The sequence below is a fragment of the Eptatretus burgeri genome, chromosome 3 (genome assembly GCF_056783735.1).
Source record: "Eptatretus burgeri isolate ZD-2024b chromosome 3, Ebu_testis_v1, whole genome shotgun sequence".
In the NCBI taxonomy this organism is placed as follows: Eukaryota; Metazoa; Chordata; class Myxini; order Myxiniformes; family Myxinidae; genus Eptatretus; species Eptatretus burgeri.
In genome coordinates, this window is record NC_140963.1 from 49213530 (window position 1) to 49238030 (window position 24501).

Genomic DNA, 24501 nt, shown 5'->3' on the forward strand with positions numbered 1-24501 from the left:
GATGCACAAATAGTTCCCTTTGAAAGAGGATAAAAAAATTCTTTCCACCTCCTCCTCTTCCCTCTTCCATTCCTGGCACTTAACTATTCATTTCCATTGTGTACATGCATTTTGGTCTTCCCTTCCCCTTTTAACCATCAGTCTGTAACGCTGATTGCCCTTTTTCACTCAGTTCCTCCATGAAACTAGTCCTCTGTAAAAATTTTTTTTTAAAGACTGTCGCTTTTTTTTCTCTCCCAAATGCTTTCAAGCTCCTGGGGGAGGGGGGGGGGGACTATGAACGGGGCAAGCCTCAGGAAGAGACCAAGCTTTTCTTGATGTTGCAAAACCTAAAATTCAAGGAAAACACCAGGAACTCTCTTTGGACAATATAGCCCCAACTCAGTCAATTTGGTTGACCCCACTTCTTATAATTGGCAGTCATTGAATCTTCACTTGGTGATATAGATGTGGTTAAACGGCTATGAAGGAGGGGCTTCGTGCAGTCCCTCCATTGTTCTACCGCAATGGCTTCCGAGGAAGAAATTTATTCAGCTTTCGATGCAGCCAACTTTCCTGCACAAAAGCAGTCGTTTAGCAACCAAGTCATGGTGCATCGCAATTCACAATACCATTGTTACTTACTGGTTACAATTCACAATGCCATTGTTACTTGCTGGTTACAATTTACAATACATCTCATCACATTTAAAATTAATATATAAATAACATACATTCAAAGTATGGGCTGCTCAAGCAGTTTCAAGGGTAAACAATATGCTTAATCGATTGACATTTCCTCACCATTGTTAAATCCAAAGCAATAATTTTGATTTGGGCTGGGGTACCGGCACACAAGAAGCCTGCTCTTTTCAAGAACAATAGGATCTTAACCTTGCACAAGCAAATGGCAGACGATGAGACAGCTGGCTTACCACCGTCCCCGAAAAATGGCTTACTCTCTATGAAGCGACGATACCGCCCATGAAGCGCCAGGACAACTTGACGGATCGTATTAAATCACAAATCAAACACATTCTGGACCACTCAAAAGCGAACATGTGACCTCTGAGCTACCAATGCTATTTGAAAATTTCCTTTGTAATCTCGATATATTGTCCAAGCTGTTATTATAGATGCATGCACTTGATCAAATTTTGAGGAAATTGTCCTCTAATCTTGCTACATCAATGTGCAAGTCTTGCGATCAACTATATTATTGTTAATATCATGCGGTCCGGACGTCCAACAGAAGGAAATAGTCTTCACATGGAAAGGTAAATAATTATTGTGCGAAGAGAGTCATCCCAAAAGTTCCGTTACCTAACTTACATAATGGACATATCGTGCAGTTGACAAACCTTATTTAGTTATCAAGTTAGACAAACCTTATCAAGTTATTTTAAATAATCTGTCCCCTTCAATGCACTTCTTGCAGAGGTCAAACAACTTTTGTTTCATCCCCACACAGAAGCCCTCCTTCTGACGTCTGCTTAACTCAGTAGTCATGGCTGTATTAATCTCTTCAGCGGACGCTTCAGCGAACATCTTCCTCAACCTCATTCTTGGACTTCTTTTGGATGAAAATAATTTTGAATTTTTGCATATTTCTTCCACATCACCATAAATTTAATGCTTTACTTTCGCCTTTCTCCCATCCCATGGACATGTCCTTTGGCACCAAAAGCCATTGTTTTAATTCCAGAAGCAAAACAAATAGTTGGAGAAACTTGGAGTTTTAACAGCAATCAAATCAGGAGAGGTTAAACATATAATTTTTTGATCACCTTTAAAACTTTTGCTTTAAAAAGCTCGAAGCGGGGTGGCAAAACACTTTGGACAACCCTCGTGTCTGAACAATAAACATTGAATCTTGTGCAAAATATCAAAGTCCAATGTGCAAATTGCTTTTTCACTTTTTAAAAAAAATTATTATTATTATTGATATTTAGGATCACCATTATCAATACTTTATGACCAATGACATTCTGGATGCGGCCTGGCAGGATAGCACAAAAAATACGTGCACTCGCCTCCGTTCGAATCCTGAACTAGCTATAAGCTGCCACCCTGGTGTTTCGCAAGCAGGGTGATGCATCACTGTGTATGCAGTCTCTTCGATATACATTGAACTGGATGTCCCATCGACCAGCATTAGTTGGTGGATGTGAAACACCCCACGGTGTCCTTCTTAAAGAGTAGGTGAGTTATCGCTGACACCATGGCTAAGTGCCAAATTCCTATCACCTTCAGTTGCAGGTCACGTTTGACCAGCTAATTCGTGAAAGACTGTCAAAAACGTTCCCAGGCCGACCCCACACGGAGGTGCGTATAATTGTGGCCGTTAAACAATTAGCAATAGTAGTAGAATGACAATCTTGAGGTGCTGCACGGACCGGTTACCGACAATCATGAACGTCAGTCAACGTGTGCAGAATTTGATTCCCCAAACGACATCAGGAAAGAAATGGAATACAGAGAGTAAAAATCTATGGCGGGGGGGAGGGGCAACTATATCTGCAGCAGATGGTGTGAGAAGAGCAAGCAAGACCAAGAACAAAAAGTCACACAAAATGCTCATATAACTACGAGTGACAACAACCAGGGAAAGGCTGAGAGATTCAAATCGAAAACAGTCCTGTAAATTATATGTGGTAGGAAACCAATGACCCACTGCCCTCCACATCCTGCTCAAGCTGTAAAGAACTCCACAGAATGAGCCAGTGTGTGACCATCCCATGATGCTCGACGGCCGTGCATTGTGCTACAGCCGAACACGTGACGAGCCAAAATGCTTCAAACAAATCTTCCGCATCACCATGGATCAGCTATAATCGGCCCAACTCGAAACAACCCATCGCCGCAGATTCTTACAAAGCAATCCACAGATGGCAAACAGTGAGCGATGCTTGCTCAAAAGCCAAGATGGAGCTTTGACAGCTATGTTACTGTAATTTTTCCAATCTTATTGGTGCTCTTTGGTGATGAGAAAAGCAAACTAATACTTCAGCCACTGTAAAGAACAAATAAAGAGTCATTCGTTGGCGTTGTTGGCAGGACAAACGTAAAAGCTGGAATGCAACAGAATGTAAATGAGTAGCCTGGATGAGAACTCCAGAACATACCTCCAAGCAATAAATATAAAAGGAATGGATGAAAATCATGCTCAACGTTCTGAAGAAACTGAATGGTTGAACCAATACCATTTCCTGAACATTTTTTTTTCTGCAAATCTGGACGTTTTTATGAGGCTTTTGTTTTCCTGCTTCATAGTATTCACAACCCTCGTAGGTTGCTCGCCGTTTACCTATGGATGTAAAGTTTACTCCGACAGTAAGCATGAACCCTCAGCCACATTTACAAAGTGCAGTTGGACCTGTGCGGAAAGAAATCTGGGCAAGCCGATGCCCATGGCTGCCCGAGCACGTGGCCATTAAGTCATGCCTTGAGCATCTTACCATTTCCTCGGAACAGAGTCTCCAAAATGTCGGGCCTGCATAATGCAATTTCCAGCGGCGCGCGTCTGGGCATGGCTGGAAATGCATAGCGACAGGTTCCTGTTGTTCGAGCCAAGTCACTGATCCGAGAGAACTCCAGCCCCCAGCAATAGCAGACTGCTGCGGTGAGGTTTCCACTACACGCTACGATTCATTCCCTTCTGATCAGAATACGATACAGGCCTAGTCAAACACCTTGCAACTGAAAGCTTTGTTTTTGTCTTTCTCCTGCGATGTAAAGGCACAAACATATCCAAGCCTGAGATTAAAAAATTCTGACTTAACAATGTCCCTTTGGGATTGTTGTTACAAATTATTCGCAGCGATCTTTGCCCCTCATAGTCAATTTTGAATTCTGAAGCTGTTTTTTTTTTGTTTTTCCGCATTTTTATGAGCCGTGATGCCTCACAGATATAGTCAATAGACCTGTTCCTACAAGTAATAGAAATGTCCACAAGGTAGTACCATACGAGTTCCATCAAAACCGGTTCACAATGTGCTCTTTAAAGGCCCATGTGTGAAGGGCAGAGAAACAAACAAAAAAAATAAAATGGGAAAACTCTGAGACACCAGCAAGTTGAGTTCTTTCTTTTCATTCTCACTACACACCAATATGTTTAAAGTAATGGTAAAAAACCACAACTCAAGCTGACCCCATCGTCTTCTACATTACCATTCCACGCTCCTCTATGGTCCAGGGCAAATTGCTTGGCCACCATTTCCACCTTTATGCACACCTGGATTAAGGAACGCAGATAAAGGAATGAGTAACACTGCCGAGCTGATGCTCAGAGTCGACATCTTTACTGAAAGAACGAGATTTCAAAAAATAAATAAATAAATCACCATCTTCAAAGTGTTCTCACTTAAGAGTTTAAAACTCCAAGTGAAGGATGAGAACCCATTGAAGCCTCCCTCCCCTGAATATATCCTGCAGCTGAAAAGATCATAAAAAATTTCCACCAACGACATTAAAATATTCGATTCCATCTCTTGCTTTCAAGGATTTGCTCCGTCTGTCTTAAAGGAGATCCAGACAGGAAAGACACTTTGATGTTTTCAAGCAATGGGAGACATCTCACAAGCAGAATGCAGCTTCCTGAGCCGAAAGAGACTCACCTTTCCATCGAAAGTAGCGGTCGCCCCAGGAACTACACGTACATTCCGCGGGGACAAGGCAAAGGCTGGTGGGTACAAAGGCGTCCGTTCCAGCCACACCGAGGCCTTGGACACTTGCGTTGACTTGAAAGCACCGTGCCCGTCCCCCATTCTGACCCTGGAGATAAATTATCCAAAGGAGCAGGTCCGTCCTGGTTGAAGAGAGGCAACAGATGATCTCCATTTGTAATACGGCTGCAAGGACCAATTCTTCATACCAAAAGTCAAACTATAACTGTGTAAGCAAGACAAATATGCTAGCATATAAATTATTATATCTTATTTGTGTTGTGATTGACATTGCAGGCTGCTCCTCAACTTCTCACAATGCACAGAATGATGACATTTATTTAAATACGGGTTTTAAGACACACCGATTGGTTTCTGATTCTGATGTACCATAAGCCGTTACAGAGCGTCGGTGCTGCCGAAGTAGTTTCTTGGCAACGGTTATACTGGGTGGTTTGCCATGGCTTTCCCAGCAGTAGTTCGGGGCAGGAATTGGCCATTTGTTCAGGGTGCCGGCAATAACTCACCTACTCTTCGCGAAGGACACCATGGGATCTTTAACATCCACCAACTAAAGCTGGCAGACGGGATTGCCAGTTTAACATCCATCGGAGGGACGGCACACACATTGATGAATCACCCTGCTTGTGAAACACCAGCATGACAGTTTATAGCTGGGTCTGGATTCAAACCCAGGCGAGACAGCTTGGAGGCCATTGTGCGTACCTCTAGGCCATACTGCCAGCCCCAACGATTGGTTGCAATTGACAAAAATAAAATAAATAAATAAATAAATATATAGTTTTTTAAACTTTCTTCTTATTATTCTTTTGTACACAATAATCTGAAGCCACCACCCCACCTCACAACCTACCTCCTCCCAGATAAATCCTCCCCCAACTTCCCTCCTTGCTTTTCATGCTATTCAGTACAAGTAGCAACTGAAAATCTGATTCATTCACACATTGCCTGACCAAAAGTGAAATTAATATTTAAAATATTCTATATTAAAAAGCAATGAGTTGCACTGCCTGTAGCAACTGCTCACTAAACATGTTTACTGAATGAATGAGAATAGTGAAAAATCACCATCTTCAAGTGTTCTTACTTAAAAGAGTTTAAAACTCCAAGTCAAGGATGAGAACCCATTGAAGCCTCCCCTGAATATTTCCTGCAGCTGATAAAGATTTTTTTTTTTTTAATTTTCAACAAACGACATGAAAATGAGGATCCAGGATGGGCACAGGACACCACAATCAGGACCAGAAATAACTGGTCTGACATTTCAAGGTGCTATCGATGGATCCAGACAATATTTAATAATTACATTTCTTTTCACAATGCAAGTACTTGTCCATGCTGTAAGCAATATTTCCCTTTTGGATGCAAAGAGCTTCAGGATTAGACTTCAGACCAATGGAAACATATCACATGGTGAGATTAGTGATCATTCAATTTGTAATTGGATGGAAGGCAGGAAATTGTGAAGAAGTCAACAATTGGCAACAACCTTACGAGATCATAAATTAATCCAACAATGCTTACAGGCTGACAGCATAACTCAGGAGGTAGTGTACTCACCTTTGAGCCATCGAGTCTGGTTTGCGGACTTGACTTTGAAGCTTTATACTTACACAAACAAGGTGCCGCATCAATGAGTAAGCTGTTCTTAAGATGGGGCCATGACTGGCACATGTAACATTGACTTGTGGTTGTTAAATATCCCATGCCTATATCTTTCAAAATGAGTATGCCACTTTCTATGGGTCGTGTTACAATATTGGATGGGTCACCACTCCGACACAGGAAGTCAGGGCAGGAATTTGGAATTTGTTCACCGTGCCGGCGGTAGCTCGCCAAGGACACCTTGGGATCCTTAACGTCCACCAACTAATGCCAGTAGATGGGATGCCCAGTTTAACGTCCATCCGACCGAGGGACAGCACACACATTGATGAATCACCCTGCCTGTGAAACACCAGGGTAACAGTTTACAGCTAGTTCGATATTCGAATGCAGTCTAGCAACAGCTTAGAAGCGAGTGAAAGTACCTCTAGACGATCCTGCCGGCACTACATTTGGGCAAATTGTAAATGTTCCCCCTGGTTATCAGCAGCACCCTGCGATGGACCAGTAAACTTTCAGGATTATTTCTTAGGTATGGAAACATTCTGGACTGGTCATGCACACCTGATGTGGCTTGTGACTTGTTACTGTATATCATCCAGAAACTCAGAGTCAATGTCTCAAAATTACTTAACTCGCTATTGTGTGAAATGTTAAGCTTTATTGATTAATAAAATCATATACTATGACTACAAGCAATTCTAAACTATAATATAAAAGATATGCACCTATTCCCAAAAAGTTTCTGCAGTTTCCAATTATTAAAAGTCACATTATATTGTTGGCAGGTGAAGCATCAAATTCCATCTCACTTCCTACCTAATGGGAGGTATAATGCAAACTATTACAGAAGTGGCTATTTATACATTACACATGAAAGTACAGCATAGGACATTTTGACACCCATACCCTTCAATGTGTGACGTCATGTATGGCACACCCCATCCACATCCCCAACCTATTTTCTCAACATCGTTTCCTTTTATCCATGATATCCTACATGCTTATTGTTTTTTGTTTTTTTGGATTGAAAAATAACTTCTCTCCAATTATCCTGGAGAAGAAAGATATTCTTTCATCCCCACCGAAACACGAGGGTTTACCAAGCCATATCACTATTTGCAATTGTGACAATTCATTTCACTTAGGTTCAAACTCACACCATTGACACGTACAAACAGGAGAAGGAAGCTTGAACGTTTACAAAAACAAACAAGAAAAAGAGCAATCAGAGATTGCAGATCCTCGCCAGGACATGTTTTGTGTGGTGTTTGTGTGCTGGTGTGTTACGTAATTAATAAGGCACAATTAGAACTGCCACTTTATAACTGCTGGCAGTGAAGACCGGGTACCAAGACATCCCGCTTTGATGCAACCGCGCTTGACACCGACTGATGATGTTTATTATTCAATTGAATTCAGAATTAGATAAAAATAAATTCAATTCAAATCAAATGGAAGACCAAATAGGTTCAGTCCTGCACTGGGGTCATCAGAAAGAACCTGAACAAGCAAAGAGCAAAGATTAAGTCATCAGGAGGAACCTAGATAGATTCAGGTTTCAGCTGCTACTCCTCTACCCTCAAACCCACCAAGGCACTGCCAAGTGAGCCTTATTCAAAAATAAATAAATAACCCAGATTCAAAAAATTAAATAATCCTGGCTGCCGCACCATGTGTCAAATCAGGTCGAAGTTTAAAATATCTATTCCACATCACTACTAGGTCATAAATGTGGTTTCACATCAATTGATTAAGGGATTCAAGAGAAAGAATTTTTTTTAAGATCTTCGCTCTGTCCAACATGGCAGCTTGACCATGTGACATCAATTATTCGTGAATACACTGGTATTGACAAGGCTTGGGGACGATTTGTGTGAAGTTTCCCTTCGATTTGTCCAGCCGTTCTTGAGAAGAAGATTTTTTTAATGGGTTTTAGGGTAAATCCAATATGGCAGCCAAACCATGTGACCTATGACATCATATGTGTGAAAAATTTGCTCCTCATGGATCGGTGGTCCTACAAGTAAAGTTTCGCCTCAATCTGTACAGCCATTTCAGAGAAAAAGGTTTCTTAAGGTTTAAAAAAACAACAACATGGCTGCCAAATCACGTGACCGATTACATCATCATTTTTTTTTTCTGCACACCATTTTATCCCGACATGACCCTCAAAAATTTTCATACTGATCATATGTAGCATTCTACATATGCAATTATGATGCCATAACAAAGGCACCTATGACGTCATAAAAAAATCACATTCCCAATGAGGAGTACTTGCCTTGTGCCAAGTTTAAATTTTTTCCTTGGTGCGGTTTCAGGGATACAGAGGTCTAAAGTTTTTCCTTTTTTCCAACATGGCTGATGCACCACATGACCTATGATGTCATAGTTATCATGAAAACAGTCCACACGAGTCGTCGCTCCTATGGTGAAAATTTCGTGTCGTTACAACAGGCGGTTGCAGAGAAAAACTGTACTCATGTTCTGTGCGGACAAACAAACAAACAAATGAAAAATCACTCAGCTGGGTGTGCGCTGCCGCTCGCCACGTCTCCACAGGGCGAATCCCCCTTACCTGTGGCTAATATTTTAAACCACCCATGAGCCACTGTGGCTAATCCATGTTATAGTGGTTTTTTTGTTACCAGTTTTAGACGAATTTTGGGTGATTTTAGCACAGAATTCAACCTTTGTTGAGACGGCTGCCATTTTGTATGTTTTGATTACGGGAATCACGCGTGATTTCGTACAAGCTTATATATACTACCTTTACTAGTTTTAAACTAGTTTCTAGTAAAAAAAAAAATCGAGCGAAATTACGCATGATTCGCATGATTCTCGTCTCAAAATTGTATTTTCATTTTTTTGAAAAAAAAATTTTTTCCCGGAATGATTCGGCATGATTTGGCGCTACATGATTCGTTGGGTCAGTGGTTGCCAGGTGTCAGTGGTTGACGGATCTGAATTCGGACCTTCACCAAAATCGAATCGCCTTGTTCTCATCATTGAACCAACTCATCCACCTAGTTTTGTCACAAGTCATCCACACTTTTAGAGATATCATGCTTCACCATAGTTATTGGTCCCATCTCTCAATGGTGAAGCATCACCCAGAAAAATTCTCGTATCTGGATCGGGATTCAGATCTTCACCAAAATTGAATCAATTAGTCCTTTTCACACACCTAACAAGTCCACAAAGTTTCTGTGGAATCCATCCATAACCTTTTGACATATTGTGCTATGTATCGTTTTTAGCCCTAGTTCTCAATGGTGAAGAATCACTTAAAAAATTCTCAGATCCGGATCCGGATTCGGATCTTCACCCAAATTAAGTGTTGTTGTCCTTTGTCGGTCACTTTCACACGTAAAATTTCAGAACGATTGCTTGAAAACTCTGTCCAAAAATCGTGTGACAAACAGACAGAGACAGAGACGTTGCAGACCAACTGCCTTTGCAAAAAAAAAATTGTTCGCCAAGTGGCAAACGGATCTAAATGCAATACCGTCTCCTCTGGCGAGGGAAATGGCTTAATTTAATGGCAAGCATGTTTATAAATCACTGCAATTCCCATTTTAATTATCCCATGTTCACATTCAATTAGTTATCCTAAATTATCACACATGAATGTTGACTTCGACAAACTGGTAGAGATTATATGGTTCCACAGGCATACAGAAATTACAAGTCACAGATTCATGCCGGTGGTAGACCACCATGTCAAAGCATAACCTCGCAACCCCACCCAATCATTTCTACCAACTAATTCATCCCTATCTAATCAAACCAACTAAGCCCTACCAAATCCAACCATTTGAAATCCAGTCTACAGCAACTGTGTTCCTTCCATCCCATCCTCTCTCTTCTTTTCCTATTAATTTATTTCCTTGTTTATTGTGTCCAACTGTGGCCCATTTCCCACTATAGAGCCCCGTCAGTAGACTATAATTTAACCCTCTGTCACCTTGCTTTTCCATGAGCCTACATTTTGTACGCAAAAGGTTATAACGCCCCAAACCATCATGCTGTCACTGGCAACATAGACCGATTATGAGAAGGAGCGATTCAAATATAGTTCTTTTTCAAGAGTGGACTGACACGAGTGTCGTGTACTGATACTTGTGATAATAATAATCTAAATAATATTAAGTAATAATCAGATAATAATAAGTAAGATAATAATAAGTAACTCCCACTTACACGTATATCAAGTGTATTGTCAGTGTCCCCTTTCCCAGCATAATGGTGGTAACTATATTAGGCACCGCGAGGTGGAGTGATGTAAGGGACACATCGGCCATTTTGGAGTTAATGCCATATAACACTATTTTAACCCTTACCCTATCATCCGAGCCTATCATCATCATATCATTAAAAAATGTCGCTTACATCACTCCTCCTCGCGGGGCATCATATGGGATTGGGCAGACCACCCATGACAAAGGGAACAGCAAAAAAGAACAGCACCATAACAAAAGGAACAGCAAAACGAGGGGTTTTATGCCGGGTGTTGGCTTAATGGTTAGGGTGGTGGGCTTTGGATCCCAGGGTCCTGAGTTCAAATCGCGCTTTGTCGTTGAATTAATACCAGATGGGGCTGACTCAGCCTGTCATCCTTCCGAGGTTGGCAAAATGAATGCCAGCTTGCTGGTATCCTGTGAGTATATGAGTATATGAGTGACATGAGTTTAGCATTTCCACAAGCCTTGAGAAGATCAGCATGGATGCCACAGACCCCAGGAGCTTTACCCCCATTTCAACCAGTTCACCACAGCCTGTATTTCCACAAAAGAAGGTGGATCACAGTTGATTGGAGGGTCAGCAATAGAGAAAGTAACAACCCTGACATGCAACTTAACAGCTGGTGGGTCAGCCTGGTACAGCCGTTCAAAGTAACCACCCCAGTGAGCCTTTACTTCGAACTCCTCTGTCAAGAACCCACCACCCTCTGCTCCAACTGCAGGACACTGAGGGACAGGCTTGGAGGAACGTAAAGGCACAAATTCCCCTTTAACAGGATGAGAATCACTTGAAAATAGGTGATGCTTCACTCCATCACAGATTCCTCACACATAGGCCTCCTTGTCCACCCTTAGCACATTTACCAATTTTCACCTCAACTCCCTGAACAGCTCAGCTCTGCCATTAAGCCTGCGCCTGCGACTCTAGTCAATGGTATCCAGTGTCCTTTGAGAGACAAAATTCCTCTTCATCATATGGTGAGTTCCAAGACATCCACCGGCAACATCAAGGATGGTAATCTTGAAGGCACTCCACGACTCCTCAGGATTCCCCAAAGCACCAAAACCCACAAAATCCGCACTTCACCTGTTTGCAAACTCCTCAGCTACCCTCTCATCCTTGAGCTTTCCAACATCCAGCCTCGGCTGGGAGGGTACCATTCTCCCGGATTTAAGCTGCAACTTCAGAGTTGCTACAACAAGCCTGTGGTCAGTGTTGAGGAACTGGGCACTCCAGTGGACCCTGCAGTTCTGGATCATCCTCCAGTGACCATCAATGAGCACATGGTCAATCGCCGTTGCCACACCACCAGCATTGGAATACCAAGTCCAGCGATGAGCCTGTGGGCGCTGAAACCATGAACCAGCTACCCTAAGTCCATGACTTCTTGTAAAGTCAAGGAACTTAGTGCTATTCTGGTTCATAGTTACAGACCCATGGGGACCAACACATGTATCATAACCATCCCTATCAGTTCCAGTCGATGCATTGAAATCCCCCAAGACTAGAAGAGTATCTCGTCTGGGGCACTGATCAACCACAGACTCAAGCTCAGCATAGAATGTGTCCAGGTTGAGATCACTTGCCTCATTTGGAGTGTATACAGACACCAGGGAAACGACACCCAAGGAGTGATGAATCCTCAGTCTCATAATACGCTCCTTGAGCAGTGTTACCTCAATTATCATGGGAGTAAGCTTATTGGACACAGCTTCAGGAACGCCTTGGGCGTGGTAACCATCGGAGCGACCAGACCAATAGTAGGTGTAACCACCCACCATGATCTCGCCACTATCCAGTCTCCAAACCTCAGAGAGTGCTGCAATACCGATGTTCAAATGCTTAAGCTCAGATGATAACAGAGACAGGTGATCATCCTTTCTTTGGGATCGGACTTTCCAGGCACCCACCCCAAAGGACCGCCTCAGGTTAACTCAAGGAGACTGGTCTGGTGGATGATTTCTCAGCACGGTCTGGTGGAGGACACCACACACACCTCCACAATCTGACCCAAGAAGTTTATCCCATGCTTTTCCTCTTATCAAAGAATGGGAGAGAGGGAGTGGAAAACTTCAAAAGAAAATAAAGGAGAGAGAGAGTCAGTGTGACCACTCCTCATTTTCATAAATGCCAAGGTGAGCCAATGAAAAAAGCCAAGAATTCACAAGGTTTCAGAAAAGCGATGATAATTGAAAACCTATACGCCAAGTCAACCTATAGAAAACCAAGACGCCAAGGTGAACAACGAATAGCCAAGATCTTGTGAAAAAAGCCAAGGAGTGGTCACACTGGAGAGAGTGACTGTGAAGGCTTTGCCCTTATCTCAACATCCGGGGAGCGGCCCTGCAAAGGGCAGCAGCACAGGAGGTACTTCCATGGAGTGTGTTTTCAGTTTTCTTTGCGTTCATGGGTTTTGCGGAATGAAGCGTTTCATGGTGGCTGGAGTGCAAATCCTACCACCAACCTCCTAAAAAAAAGAAGAAAAGTAACCCAACTGCAGGAGGACGTCACCAGACATAGTTGAACACGAGATGTGAATGGCCGTTGGCTCACAAGGAGCTCCTCCACCCTTTGAGGAGTTTTCTTTTTAATCCTGCTGGGTGTCCATATCCATCCAGCCTCCTCACCAGGAATCCTGGTGGGGGAGACGGTTTAGTCGCCGACAACCCGACCATGGAACAGGTTAGTACAGGTTTACATGGTACTAGCAGCAAGTCACAGATCTAATTTGGCCTAACCTAACAAGATGGAGAACAGCTGTCTTAAATACCTGGAGGGAAGAAAGAGATTGAAGAAAATGGGGAAGTTAGTTCCACATGTGGGGAAAAAAAGGGCAAATGAGTGGAGGTGGGCAGTTGTTCTGCACATTGGCAGTTTCACTTGGAGGAGATTGCTGGTGGATCGTGTGCACCCTGCAGATGCCTGGGAGAGGGAGGGGAACACAGCACAGAGAGGGTAGAGGATGCAAGACCAGAAAGGAGGCGGAAGAAGACAGAGAGACCACCAATTTTTTGGTGATGGTGAAGTGAGAGGCCAACAGACTCAACTTCATCATGGGAGATTCCAATGATCTTGAAGGCCTTGGTTGACCCCAAGGTCAAATTTTCAAGTTTTGGGAACCATATCGTGTAGTACCTCAAATTGAACACCTCGATGAGTGCTTTCTAGATATCTCAAGCTTGAGACATAATGACGTCATTTGGTGACGTTATGAGGCAAACGCATATTTTTCATGGTTACTCTGTAGAACGATTGAAGGCAGAGAGACCAAGGAGTCAGGGACATCCTGTGGGAGGAAGGATTCTGTTAAACAGATAATGTCTGGTTCATTGGCAGTGGCCTGTATTGAGAGCTCTGTCAGGTTGGAGCAGAGTCCTCAGATGTTTGAGGTCCACACAGTTATGGACAGGGGGAGAGGAGCTGCTGATAGGATGTATGGATGTGGAAAGGAGTAAGCAGAGGGTGTGGTGGGGGGGGGGAGAGCTGGGAGGGTGCAGGGATGGGCCAATGCTGGGAGGGGGATAAGTGGGGTAAAAACAGTGAGGGTGAGGAGTGAGGAGAGGGAGGGAGGGGAATCAGAGAGTGGCAGAACGAGGGGAAAACTGAGAGGTGGTGGGACAAGGGGGAGCAGATGGGGGGAAGGGAGGGCACTAACATGGAGGGGTTCGACACCATGAATGGATGTGAAGGCGAATTTTTGGTCGCGTGCACACAACCCCTGCAAAGTGGACATCTCAGGATTCTCAAATTAGTTAACCTGTGACAGAATTCATGGGTGAGGTGGTATGAATGTTTTGGTTGACCGCAAGGAGGAAAATTCACCTGAAAGTGAAAGAGGAGACTGGATGAACGAAGTGTTTAGGAGTGAAGAAGGTTTTGGGAACAAGCTTTATGAAAAAGAAAAGGAAGAGATTTCGAGGAAGAAAAATAATGAATGTGTTGTTCCTGATGGAGTGATAACCAGAAAGGCATTTTAAAAGACATTTTTGCAGCTTGTATTAATGTTATGAAGAGCTTTTAAAGGAAGACATTTTATGCAGTAAAGATTCAGTTTGCGGATATTGAAAAGAATAAGGGATAGAGAATTAAGTTGTAACTGAGCACTGGAAAAGTTAGTTTTTTTTCTAATGTTGTTGTTGTTGGTTTTCTTTTCTTTTTTTCTGAGTGAAGAAGAGCGTTATATTGTTTGTATTTTTGGTAGTGAGGAGAGGAAAATGATTGAGCTGAGGGATCAGAAGTAACAATCCCTGGGATAAAAGGAGCAAAAACAAAAATTAAAGGACAAAAGTAAAAAACGGGCACAACCCGACTATCAACAGTAGGCTGGAATTTGCCAGGATGCGAACTCGACCGTCAACATAACAAAATGTGCTTTGAGACAGAAAATCTGATGAAAAACACAACCAGAAAAACAGACAATTAAAATAAAACAGTAAGCCACAACATATCAGGTCCAGGGAACTTAGCTTAGATGAACTGGAAGGAGAAAGTGCCAATCAGTCGTTCACATGCGGCAACCCCCTGATCCGGAAATTTGAGCTTTTGTCATCAAATTTTCAACAAACCTTTATTATGACAATATGGAGAAGAGAAATTAACAATTGGGTCAAAATATCAAAGGGCAAAGTCACAGGAAATACAAATCGACCTTGTTAGCCTGTTTGCCATGCTCCAGCGTGAGACTGCTGGGTTTTGTAATCACTCCCGTGTTTCTATATTTATTTTTCCATTTGAGCGTCAATGTGTCTGACCAGGTCATAACTTTTATACCATTTGAACTTTCGTCATCAAATTTTCATCAACCCTTTGTTTTGAGAATATAGAGAACACTAATTAATAAAATTTACATTAAAAAAATTTTACCTGTTGTTTTTGTCACGCTTAGTTTTAGTACAAAGCGGACACAGACTAGCTCTGCATTTTGAGATGTTTTCTTGTTTCTGTTGTTTATTGAGTATCTTACAACAGGTAGCTTCTATAAATCATGCTTGGAAATATCCAGCTATGCAAAAAAATTTACAACAAAATTGAATAATACAGTATAGTCAGTATAATAAACACGCTGTATTAGGAACGGCTCGAGCAGTGGGAGGCCTTTGATTGAGCCGAGATACCAAAACTAAATTAACAACCCAAAGTTCAAATGACCATTAATAATTTGACACAAACTTGGCTTTACATCCACTCATTCAAAGCGCATGCTTATTTAAATTCAAATACCCCATGGGATCAACTCAGAATCACAATCAAACACACACGGATTTTAAAAAACAAACACAAAAAACACGTTTAGTGAAGAGTAAATAAGGATGAAAGTAATCAACAACAGGAAATGAGGGAACAACATGGCGGGGAGACCCACTGCTAATCTCTAAACACAAATGGCCTCACCGACTTAAAATTCATCCTTAACCACACAGACATACAAGGGAGGATAGAAATACAGGGGGAGAAAGAAAGAAGAGAAATAATATGGAGATGATCCCATCGATTAATCACTTGGTTGGCATTTAAGGATGAAGATCTTGTGAGTTGATCGGTTCTCATCATTTGGGGAAATCCCCTGGCAAGACGTACTCCATGCGACCGGTATATTGTGAGAACTCTCGACAAAACCAACTCTGCGGAGCACTTTGATTCTCCCTGATTGCAGCATGTCCTCCACTGGTCAAGTCAACTGTCAAGTGTTTAGTTACTCCTCATTACTACACATTTGTGGCATTTCATGAAAATATATTGCTGTAATTAAAAAAAAAACCTACTCAACACGATTACTCACTGGCGTCACATTCCGTGATGCCTCAAAATGTATGTCAACCCTTTTTTGTTAAACGACTAAATAAACATAAAATAAACCAATGTCACCCGCAGGATGACCCGTATCTTGCCAAAAGGTGACCACGTGTGACTTCTTTAAGGTCACACTGAGGTGAACAGAGCTGCTATCAACCAGGAGCGACTCCTTGAGGAATATCTGCCTACAAGAGATTCCGATGAGAATCGTTCTCCAGAGTAACCATGAAAAATATGCGTTTGCCTCATAACGTCACCAAATGACGTCATAATGTCTCAAGCTTGACATATCGAGAAAGCACTCATCGAGGTGTTCAATTTGAGGGACTACACGATATGGTTCCCAAAACTTGAAAATTTGACCTTGGGGTCAAATATGTTTGACCTCAGGCGCTAACCATGAAGGTCAAGGCCAATTGCCACCAAAAATTAATCAGCTGAGCGACAGACCATGAACTATATTCCCATGAAGTTTGAAGACGATCCAATCAAAATTACTCAAAAAATAAGGGTTTCGTCGACTCCCCTGATTTGCGACAAAGTGACCTTGACCTTTGACCTTGACCTTCAAAATTTTATGCGCTGAAAGGGACCTCTATAGGCCTCTGATATGCGAAGTTACAAAAATTTCCAATGATAACTGTGCTCTGCAGAATTTTTTATACGTGATTACAGACAAACATAAAAAATAAAAATGAAAATAAAAAAACATACAAGCTGACGAACATATCTTGCAAAAACTTCATTTTGGCAAGATAATAATATCCACATGACGGCATTGTATCGGCATGACGTCAGAATGCAAAGTATTTGCTTTCTGATCGCAACACACAGGCATCTTCTCAAACACTTCTTCTTCTTCTTCTTTCGGCTGCTCCCGTTAGGGGTCGCCACAGCGGATCATCCGTGTGATCCGCATAGTGATTTGGCACAGGTTTTACGCCAGATGCCCTTCCTGACGCAACCCTGGTCACCTCTTACGACACAGGGATATAGTACACCTATTTTAACCGGGGTATACACCAGCCCAGTACACTGGTACTCATTTCGCCGACCTCGGAAGGATGACAGGCTGAGTCAACCCCCCTGATGTATTAATTCAGTGGCCCAACGGGGCTTGAACTCAGGACCTTTTGGATCCCAAGCCGCTGCCCGAACCACTGCGCCAACACCAGGCTTATCTTCTCAAACACTTCTAGAAGTAAAAATAAAAGTTTGTGGTATTTCTTATTTTGTAAGCACAGCACATTATTTTAAAGCTTGAGAAAGGTTAGATGATGGAAAGGGGTCAGGGTGAGAGAGTGAGATATGGTCGTGTGAGAGTGAGATGTGACAAAGGAGGAGGTGTGAATTACATGAGGGGATTTATAGAGGGGTGATCAACATAACACTGCTATGGTGACCCAATAATAAAGTTATGGGGTTTAATAGGAAAAAGCACACCTGGCAATGGATATTCCTCCTGCTGTGTACCAGAGGGGTGGTTAGTGATCGGCTGCTGGCCGACTAGGCTGCCAGGGAGAGGCTGAAGACCGACGAGGCCGCCATGGAGGGGCTGAAGGCCGACCAGGCCGCCATAGAGGGGCTGAAGGCCGACCAGGCCGCCATAGAGGGGCTGAAGGCCGACCAGGCCGCCATAGAGGGGCTGAAGGCCGACCAGGCCGCCATAGAGGGGCTGAAGGCCGACATCGAGAGGCCGAAGGCTGACCAGGCCACCATAGAGAGGCTGAAGGCCGATCAGGACACCATAGAGAGGCTGAAGGCCGATCAGGCCGCCATAGAGAGGCTAAAGGCCGACCAGGCTGCCATAGAGGGGCCAAAGGCTGACCAGGCCACCATAGAGAGGCCGATGGCCGATCAGGCCACCATAGAGAAGCTGAAAGCTGACCAGGCTGCCAGAGAGGGGCCAAAGGCTGACCAGGCCACCATAGAGGGGCCAAAGGCCGACCAGGCCGAAGAGAGAGGCTGAAGACAGATGAGGCCACTGTTACTGTTGCCAGTAAGACTCCAGTTGCTAAGAATTGTTTGGCGAGCTGATTTTAAAAGTTCAACAAAGCCTGCACGGTGGTTTTATCTTCCCATTTAGTTTGCAACGAGCTGCTCCTGTTCAAATTTTGTCAACAATTTTCATCCTTTTCTCAAATAGTGTGGATTTCAAAGTAGTTTCTGGAATACACCATGATATGTTATGTTGAAGAGGAATGTTTAGGTTATTAGAAAGACAAGGGAATTTGGGAAAGACAAAGGAATAAAACTGTAAAAGTAAAATTTCATTCCGAAAATGAAATTACCAAAAGATGATCAGGCTAGCAGGATAGCCAAGAGGTATGCATACTCGTCTCCGAGTTGTCCAGCCTGGGTTCAAATCTCGACCCGGATATAAACTGGCATTCTGGTGTTTCACTCGGTTTCATAAGCAGGGGGATGCATCAATATCTGTGCCATCCATTGGAGGAGCATGAATCCGGAGACCCTGCCTGCTAGCCCTGATCATTGGTGGACATTTGAAACCACGCATTGTCTTTTGCGAAGAGCAGATGATTTATCACCACCATCACTCTGAAAAAGTTCTTGCACCTTCACCAGTTCAGAAAAACCTTCCCTGGCTGAGCCCACAAGAAAGTGTCAATAATAGGGGGAGAGAGGAGCGAGAGAGAGAGAGAGAGAGAGAGAGAGAGAGAGAGAGAGAGAGAGAGAGAAAGAGAGAGAGAGAGAGAGAGAGAGAGAGAGAGAGAGAGAGAGAGAGAGAGAGAGAGGAAGAGAGGAGAGAAGGAGAGAAGGAGAGAAGGAGAGAAGGAGAGAGAAAAATATAGAAAGAGAAAGAGAAGAGTACCAATGGATGACTCCATAACTGCACGTTTTTCCATCTATTTGTGTTATTACTTCCTTTTAGTGCATTCTGAAAATATTTTCCATATTAGTTGAACAATCTTTTTTTCCTTGATGTTCTGGTTTGCAGGTTTCTTTTTCCTCCAAAGACTGAAATCATGTTTTTTTGTTTTGTTTTTTATTCCACACAATTACCTTATTCATTGGTATTGCTTATGCAGTTAAAATACAAGAAAAACCTCTTGTGTAATCTACCAGTGAACCTCCAACTTCATTTGCTTCATGATATGGTGAGCTATCAGTGAAAAGGAAATCATCATCATGACGAGGATTTGTATAAAGAAATCCGAGCATTCATATGCACTAAAAGCATCTTCCTGTTTATTATCAAACCAATAAAACCATTACACGTGGATAGTCATACAAGGAAACAATGCGACACTCCATTCACTTAATCTATACATTTACTTTTCCTCCATGTACTCATATTGTTACCATCAACTTGAGCATTAACATCCACATTCCATTCATCATTAAATTCAATATCCAGTCAAACCTCTCGAAAAAGGAATTTAGCCAGGGAACAGAGTGGCCAACTTTTATCGAGAGATATTGTGGGATATTTAATGCCTGTACAGTTACCTAAATGCTTACAGGACAGCAGTCTTTGCAGTTTGGTCTTAGGGATGGTATTTTCCAAGATGCTGCACCCTACGATTTCGAATCAAAGTACTTTCTGCAGATGCTGCACCAAGATGGCACTTTCTTTTTAGTTTGCTTTGCCTCCATAAGAGATCAAATCCACAGTAAGTGTTTTTGACTGAAGTCCCATGAAAACATTTGTTGGCTGCAATGAATAAATTGGGATTTTCTTTATAACCACCTTCTTATATCAAGCAGCAAGACCTTCATCCTCATAGCACAAAGCCGAGTGATGTTGGAGCCTCTGGTGTGTCAAGACAAAGCAACATTCTTTTCCTCAAAGCAGTTTTACTCTGCAAGCTTTTCATCCACATTTTTACAAGAGGAAACGTTGAGATCCACATTTTCAAACAATGATAAAAGTCTTCAAACTGAGCGAGGAATCTCCATGAAGAACCGCTCAGACATTTCCTCAGACATAATGAAAATGTTATGTTTCAAAGGTCTGACCAATAAACATTGATCAACTTTTTCTAAGCTGCCATGTTCATTTCTCCAACCTTCACTCCCACCACCACAATAATGACTTGCTTATGAATTCACCGAATATGATCCGTCGAATAAAAGTTTATATTTTTTTTATAATTGGACTCAGGTATTTGTGAATATTTATTTCAACATATATGTCTATATATAAATATATATATATACATATATATATATATATATATAAATATATACATATAAATATGTGAATATATACATTTTATATATAAATAAATACAATTGTATATATTGTTATGGTTGTGGAAATTCACAGAACACCATTCAGGTTCCCCAGAGGTCAGTTATTTCAGTAAGTGTGTGTTCCAGGTTAGATTTCCCCACCAATGTATAACGGGTTTGTTCGTGTACCGGGCTGTGTGTCTTTGTGGTAGTGTTATTCTTTTCTATCTTTTATTTTATAATAACAACAACGACAACCCACGTCCGCGTTTGATGGAAATTTCAACCACGTCCGCGTGAAGCCGTTGATTTCAACCACATCCGCGTGAAGCCGGTGATTTCAACCACGTCGGCGTGAAGCCGGTGATTTCAACCACGTCTGCGTGAAGCCGGTCATTTCAACCACATCCACGTGCAAGCATGACTTGCAAAACGGATCAAAAAGGCCTTACCCTCTGAAGAAGGTGCCGAATCGGAAGTGAAAGGGGCGAATCCAGCCTGGGTGAAGGTTCAAAGGTGAAAAGAGGGAGGGCGCTGATTTCGGGTGGTGAAGCCCAGAGCGGCCCCTCTCCTTGGGGCTATAAAAAGCCGCGCTCGCTCGCCGGCAGTTGAGTTGAGTTGGTGTGGGGAGCTCGGAGGCAGTTGAGAGCAGTTGAGAGCTGGTTGCTGTGAGTTCGTGCTGCCCTGGAGCTAGTGGCTTGCAGTTGGCGGTGGGAGTGGAGAGACGCCCCGTTGAGAGCTGGGGAGTTCAGTGTTGGAGTGCGGGCAGTTCATTCGCTGGGGGTTCGCCGGCGCAACCAGGAGGCCGGAGTCAAGACCCGTTCACTCCTCCAACGTGTCGTCGGCTAAGCCAGGCCGCAGTGGAGGCCGGACGACCAAGGGAGCCAGTCGGAGCTCGGGGGTCCGGGCAAAGACACCGAGGGTCGCCGAACAAGGACCCATCGAGTCATCACGAGGGTGGCCAGGTAGCCCGCCCGGTCTCTCGGAGCCCCTTCGGTCATCCCGGCTCTGAGTAATTATAAAGGCTCACGAGCCCGGTTCTTTCTTTCTGGGGTTTCGGATGAAAGTCTGTGACGCCTTGTCTACCTAAGTAGAACTGATTAAGGGCATGATTGTGTATATGAAAATAGACATCGGCTGTAGGTTTTTGCTCGTGTCTTGTCCTGAGCCCCCATTGCTTCAATGACTGCTTACCTGTAAAAATAAATACCCCTATTGTTTGAATGTTAACCTGCTCGTTGTGTCACTTTCTGCCATTGACTGCCATGATGCGTTCGGAATATTAGCTGGCTGATTATAATCAAGCCGATAAAACGTACATCTGGTCCGACGGGACTGGATGATATAAAACCGCTCGGCAATCGCATACGAAACGAGCTGCTTAAGCGGCTCGTTTTCGTGAAGGCCCCATCGAGGTATAAACTCCCGGTATCTCTGTCTGCGTGAATAATTAGGTACATCGACAATTCAGCGATCGACCCTGTAGCGCGTGGACAGAGGGATTGGCTGGTTTATGGTGTGTTAAAAACACCCGTAGCTGGGTTTCGGCGTTGATCCGGAAACTACGACTAGATTGCGCGTTCGGTGGGCGCGCGTGACCACAATTGGGCTAAGGCGGTCGTCCGCACGCCGAACGGGCGGAAATCTACTATATATATATATATATATATATATATATATATATATATATATATATATATATACATATATACATATATATATATATACTGTGTGTGTGTGTGTGTGTGTGTGTGTGTGTGTGTGTGTGTGTGTGTGTGTGTGTGTGTGTGTGTGTGTGTGTGTGTGTGTGTGTGTGTGTGTGTGTGTGTGTGTGTGTGTGTGTGTGTGTGTGTGTGTGACAGTTGATTACACATTTTTAAAGAAGGCTGAGGCGCTTATAACCAAAAGTAAAACTGGACCTACTCTGCTAATTTGAGCAATAGCTTCACAGCCGGCTTCCTCAGGCCAAGTCCATCAAGTCAATAGTACATTGACCTGAGGAAGCCAACTGTGAATGTGGTGAAACGTCGCCAGAGACTGGGTGAGCTCTTGCTCATTGCTTAAATTAGCACAGTAGATCTTGTATTTTTGTTTGAAAGCACCTTCTTCTTCTTGGAAAAAAACCCACCAAAATTTGTACGCATACTCGTATATATACATACATATATATATATATATATATATATATATATATATATATATATATATATATGTATAAAATATATGTAATAATATTATATATATATATATATATAAATATATATATATATAAATATGTTATAACATTGTTTATTTATAATATCTATACATATATATATATATATATATATCTTCTTCTTCTTCTTTCGGCTGCTCCCGTTAGGGGTCACCACAGCGGATCATCCGTGTGATCCGCATCGTGATTTGGCACAGGTTTTACGCCGGATGCCCTTCCTGACGCAACCCTGGTCGCCTCTTACGACACAGGGATAATATATATATATATATATATATATATATATATATATATATATATATATATATATATATATATATATATATATATATATATATATATATATATATATAATTTCCGAGTTTGTGGTTTCGTGTCGCGTTATCTTCGACTTTGTTCTGCGCTCGAGTAACATGATATTCGGCTTACATTATCTCATCTCAAAGACCAGATGAGGTGCATGGTACAAAAAAAAAGTAAATAAAATGGTTCTGAAACAGTGAAATCGTATTCCACTTACTGCATTAAAGTAAAATTACTACTGATACTCTGCATCAGTTCCTTTCTCAAACACTCCCACCCCAACATGTCGCGCAGAGCGCGGGTTATGCTAGTATATATATATAAATATATGTAATAATATTATTTATAGTTTATCCATATATATACATATATATGTAATAATATTATTTATATATATATATATATATATATATATATATATATATATATATACATATATATATATATATACATATATATATATATATACGTATATATGTATATATACATATACATATATATATATATATATATATATATATATATATATATATTGTTGCGAATTCGTGCCCACCAGCGTGCGAACGGCCACGTAACTCGAATCGCGGCACATCGCCCACCGGACGGACAATTCTGTCGTGACCCTCTCGGACTAACACCGGGAGCTAGTCACGGGTGGGCCTTTCGGCCTCACCACGATCGTGCCAATCGGCCCCCCGCGTGGGATAGGGTTGTTCGCCAAACTCGACCTACCTAAGTACCCACGCGGAGGGTCGACAGGGTGATCGCACCTCGCCGCAGGTCGACTCCGGACACGGGCCACTTAAGCGACCCGTTCCGTACTATCGGGATAACCGAGCAGTGTTATCGTCGGCCTCGACGGTTCCGATTAATCATTGGGCGTATTAAGCCCACTACCAACCCTTTACGTGAAGCAAGATGGAGATTCAATTAAAGAAAAGACGAAGCGAAACGGGAAAACAGTTCAACATAATGCACATTTATTCCGCGGCACGCGGAGAGCACACAGATACAATTAAACAGAATGCACATATATCAAATGCTACAAAAGAAACACAACAATGTAGATCTACTACCGACTACGCGAGCACACGGCAACAGTTACACCGTTTTACTTTACAGAGGGCGCCAACAACACATTTACTCAAAAACAAAAGAGAAGGGCCACCCTCAAAGACAAGGGGGCAGACGGGGCCTGTGGGCCAATATTTGCGCGGGACCTGAAAGAGCGGTCAGGTCCGCGAGACCGGGTTGATCCTACCCATGTCTGTGATGAGCCGCAAATGTGGCGGCGCGGCGGTGCCCCGACTTCGTGCTCCTTCGTGCTCCTTCGTGGGTTTCGTTGGCACTGCTTGGAATGGGGTGTGAACAGGGCCCCCTTTTCGCACTATCTCAGCGCGGGGGGGAAAAGGAAAAAAAAAAGGAAAAAAATTCGCCCCGCGCTCGGCGCTTTATAGGCCGGCAGGAGAACCCATA

At 42.7% G+C, this 24501-nt stretch overlaps 1 protein-coding gene across 6 annotated transcripts in view; it reads right to left on the minus strand.

The window, feature by feature from the left end:
- The window catches only part of MYLK (myosin light chain kinase), a 213325-nt gene that overhangs the window by 184933 nt on the left and 3891 nt on the right, over window positions 1–24501 (minus strand). For 4 of the 6 annotated variants that reach the window (XM_085873203.1, XM_085873200.1, XM_085873199.1 and 1 more), the window contains exon 2: window positions 4596–4786. In XM_085873203.1, coding sequence (XP_085729329.1) covers window positions 4596–4745 — 150 coding nt within the window. In that variant the 5' untranslated portion in view covers window positions 4746–4786. Of the gene's footprint in view, window positions 1–3437; window positions 3540–4149; window positions 4214–4595; window positions 4787–24501 lie in introns of those variants that run through there. The other 2 variants (XM_085873202.1, XM_085873201.1) reach the window with 2 other exon arrangements.